The 4,524-nt window shown below is 51.9% G+C and overlaps 1 protein-coding gene across 1 annotated transcript in view; it reads left to right on the forward strand.

The window, feature by feature from the left end:
* The first annotated feature begins 685 nt into the window (after positions 1-685).
* The window catches only part of TREML4 (triggering receptor expressed on myeloid cells like 4), a 20,488-nt gene continuing 16,649 nt past the window's right edge, over positions 686-4,524 (forward strand). Inside the window, exons 1-3 of the mRNA XM_037732507.1 lie at positions 686-1,030; positions 3,751-4,165; positions 4,375-4,521. Coding sequence (XP_037588435.1) covers positions 686-1,030; positions 3,751-4,165; positions 4,375-4,521 — 907 coding nt within the window. The remainder of the gene's footprint in view (positions 1,031-3,750; positions 4,166-4,374; positions 4,522-4,524) is intronic.

Consider the following 4,524-nt stretch of genomic DNA (forward strand, 5'->3'; position numbering starts at 1 on the left):
GGGTGTTGAGGCAATCCCTTTATCTCAACAAGACACTGTGAAGACTGAACACACTTAGCGAGAGCTCGCTGTTGTAATACCAGGGAAAAACCAGCCCTGTGACATCCACACCCCCGGGGTCATATCCATGGCCACTGTGCGGAGTGGCAAGTGGAGATGGGATGATCGAATCCCTTCACTAGCTGCAGTCACTGTGCTTTACACCCACCCACACTAAGATTTCTTCAAACTTTGCTGTTTGATATGTATCAAGTGATCATTAATTATGCTGTGTGTAAATCGTTTCTGTACATATTAATCTTTTACACTTAGAGTGCTTTCAGATTGACAGAAGAGCTGTGTAGGTATTGCACAGTTCCCTGATGCCCTATGCCCAACATTTTCTATTATTAACATAGTTCACTAGTATCCTACGGTTCTCACAATTAATGAACCAATATTGATACATTACTATTATGATTTTACAAAACTGATGAATAGAACTCATGTATTTATCATGCACGGTATGACGGTTTGATGTGTGCATTAATGGCGAAACAGCTAAATCAAGCGTTACCACAAATGCTTAATTTTTTTGTGGTGAGAACACTTAAAATCTACTCTCACCACCCAAAGCTTTGCCTCAGACCCCAAGTACACCACTACCCAGGTGATCCAGGCACCTGGTCCATGGGCCAGTCCATGCATGCTGCCCATCATCTGGGATGGCAAGAAGGTCAGCAGCACCCACTATTACCTGCTGCCTGAGCGACTGCCCTATCTGAGCGCCACCAGTGCTGTCTGCATGAGACCCAGAGCCCTGAGAAACTGGCATTCCCTGCCTGTGACCCTGCTGCTGCCCCCATCCAGCACCTTGGCCCCCACTGCCCCCATTGCCCCCACTGCCACCATTCGACTGATACCTGAGACTGCCTCAAACCCCAAGGCCAACTTCTTCACCACCAACAGCAACCCAGGGACCCGGCGCCCAGCCCTGAGGGCCACTGCTTTGTACTACAGAAGGGCTGCCCTGGGGATGGGCCAGAGATGGGTCAGCCAGCAGACAAGATTCAGATGCTGCAGGCCATGGTGCATAGGGTGACCACAGACGAGTGCCAGATAGCCCTGCAGAGCCATGGCTGGAGCATGCAGAGGGCTGCCCAGTATCTGAAGGTGGAACAGGCCTTCGGGCTGGGTCCACGGCACAGAAGGGAGTGCCACAAAGTGCTGGAGATGTTCCACTGGAAGCTGGAGCAGGCCGGCTGCCACTTTCTGGGCTTCTGTCGCCCTGCCCACCACAGCAGGCACTGAGATGCGCCTAGAGAGCCAGAGGGCCTGCCTGAAGGAATCAGTTGAGGCTGTCCATCCACCAGGGTGGGGAGACATCCTCATACAGGCCTGGAGGACCTGCTGCTCCCAGAGCCAGAGCATGGCCAACGCAGCAGGAGGCTGGGAGCCCCGCCCTGCCCGTCCCTCCCACACCAGCTCTGTCCCTGAACACATTGGTTCAGCCACCAGCACCCTAGTCAAGATCCAGGAAGGAGCCCAGTGAAGACAGGTCTGGGGGCTGCCCCAGCAGGCTCTAGGTGTGACCTGCCTCTGGCTCCATTCCTGGGTCAGGCCTGTGGCTGGAGTGGTACCCCCAGGCCCTGCCCTGGGTGACTAGACTGGGAGGAAACCAGGCTTGACCTGAGCAGGGAGGATGTGTTGGCCACAAAGAGAGGTGGGCCAGCAACCAGTGGGACCTTCTAGGATGGGCCCTCTTCCAGGGGATCCCTGGCAGGCAGTTGGGGTGTCAGGCACAATGAGACTTGTGACCACATGCTGAATCATATGGGACTTGGCTGGTCTCAGGATCTTGTGTGTAGAAATAGGCTGAGGTGGCTCAGGAAGCAGTGGGTGCCAGGCCATTCTCTGGGGGAGGACCAGGGTCTATGGCCCAGGGGTTGGAAGGAGACCAAAGGGCAGCCACCCTGGAGGGACATCAGTGCTTCCTCTTCGACCCAACTCTTCCTCTGTGCAGCTCCATCTTTTCCCAGCAGCCTCTGTCAGGAAAGTTGCTGTCCCAATATTCAGTAACTGCTTCTTCCAGAAAAAAAATAATAAGTTAGTTTCTATTTATGTTAAAAAAAAATTCTTTTTGTCATTTTCAAGTGTGCAATTCACAGTTATGAACTCCAGTCACCATACTGTATCATAGGTGTCTGAACTTATTTTTTCTGCCTAACTTAAATTGTGTGTCTTCAACAATACCTACCCAGTCTATCCAATGCCCCGCCCCTGCTGAAGTCATTCTCCTGTTTCTGGGGTGGATGTTGTGAATTGAAGTCCTTACTTCATTCGGATTTCCCTGGCTTTTACCTGTGTACTTTGTGTGCTCCAGGGTCCCACCTAGGATGCCACTTTGCTTTTCATCTTCATGGCTGCTTAGTCTCCTCTTATCCATGGCAGTTTCTGAGAATTTCTTACTTTTGATAGTCTTGGCGGTTTTGAGGAATACTGCTCAGGTATTTGGTAGAATGTCGCTCATGTGGAATTTGTCTGATGTTTTCCTCATGGGGCTAGCGGCTTTTGGAAAGCAGACCACACAGCTAATTGCCCTTGTCATCACGTCAAGTCAATGCCACATTCTAATGACCTGAGTTCTCTCTGTGGGTCTGCACCTTGGTTGCCTGGCTGACACGGTGAGTGTCAGATTTCTCCTCTGTGAAGTTATTCTTCTCAGGCTTCCCCAGCCTGTCCTCTGGAGGAAAGTCATCTGTGCAGCCCAGGCTTAAGCAGTGGCATTTATGCTCCCCCCTTAAGGACAGAATACACATAAGAGTTGTTTGCCATCTCTCAGTCCTTTAAGGCTGCTATGAGAAGATGCCTTAACTGGGGACTTGATAAATAATAGAAATGTCTTTCTCAAAGTTCTGCAGGCTGGGAAGTCAAAGATCAAGGTGTCAGTGAATTTGGTATCTGCTGAGGGCAGCTCTCTGCTTCCAAGGTGGCACTTTCTTGCTGCATCCTCAGCTGGCTGAAGGCGTGAACACTGTCCTCATGTGGCAGACAGGACAAATCAGCTTCCTGCAATCTCTGGCATAAGGGCATTCATCTGATTCTTGAGGGTGAAGCCCTCATCACTTAAGAAATTCCCACAACGTTTCACCTCTTCATGCCATCACATAAAAGCTAAGTTTGAATATATGAGATGGGGGAACACCAACAATCTGAATATGGCAGAATCCTTACACACAGGATATCTGTCTATTCTCCCCAGCTCTTTACTCAGCCAGTTACTTACACCAGCGCTGACTCCCAGAGATTTCTTCTCCACATTGGGTAGTAACGTAGTACCACTTGATCTTGTTGCTAGATAGCTCCACTTTGGCCATTTTCTTCCTCTACACATTTTACATGCATACTATTCCTTCACCCACTCATGTGTTCATCCAACAAGCGCTGACCGAAATGATCCCGAGCTCCCATAACTGATCCACTGCTGCCTGCCTTCCCCTCCAAGTATCCCTGACCAGCACTCTCTTACCTCCCTGGTCTCCTGGGCCCACCATTTCCAGGGAACATCTTAAAATTCCTGGGATTAATATCTGTCCCCCACAAAATGTCCCAGGGTCAAAACTCATCATTGAGCCACCATGGCTGAGACCAGAGGACTCAGGAGTCTGGTCATGCCTCAAACGGCCCTGACCACCTATAGGAAATGCATAGAGAGAAGGGAAGAGGGATGACCCCTCAATCCACCAGCTTTATTCTTGGCCAGGCTGAGAGCTGCCCCCAGCAACAGAGGAGAAGCATGGCCGGCTGCAAGGCCTAAAGCAGCAGACACAGGGAGAAGTGCAGCGCAAGGCAGCAGAGCAGCGTGGGCAGCACGGAGGTGCCCAGGCCCAGAGACAGAGCCTATGGCTGGTGGCTGCTGTCCAGGCCTGGATGCCCCTCCTCCCCTGGTCCTCAGAGCCTGCCATCCCAGGCCAAACATTTCCCCAGCAAGGCATTGACCTTCCTCAGTTGTGCCACCTCAGAGACACTGGGAACCTGGGCCGGAATTCGACCCAACGTCTGACTCCCTCTTCTCAGACGGTTCCCCCTTTTCTCCTCTCCACTGTTAGAAACAGATTTGGGCTGGCTTTGGCCTGCGGGGGTCCACACCTGCTGCTGCCGCCTGTGCTGCTGCTCCTGGCCTCAGGTGACATGGAGGGAAAGAGGGCAGGGGGTGTAAGGAGAGGAATGAAGAATGAGTGGGGCCGGGGGCAGCGTGGCTCTGTGACCAGAGGACAGAATTTGGGAACGCTCTTCTGGTTGTGGGCATCAGAATTACTTCCCTCTCCCCTTTCCCAACCTGTGAGAGGGGAGATTGGGTCCCTACACAGCTCTGACCTGGGTCTCTTTCTGCAGGTTCCTGGGTAAAGGGTGCTGTGCCTGAAGAAATTCACAGACACTCAGGACAGACTCTCTTCCTGCAATGCCGGTACTCGCCAAAGACAGGGCCCTATCAGCCCAAATCCTGGTGTCAGCAGACGTCGCCAAATACGTGTACCTTATTGG

This window comes from Cebus imitator, unplaced genomic scaffold (assembly GCF_001604975.1).
Source record: "Cebus imitator isolate Cc_AM_T3 unplaced genomic scaffold, Cebus_imitator-1.0 Scaffold451, whole genome shotgun sequence".
Lineage (NCBI taxonomy): Eukaryota > Metazoa > Chordata > Mammalia > Primates > Cebidae > Cebus > Cebus imitator.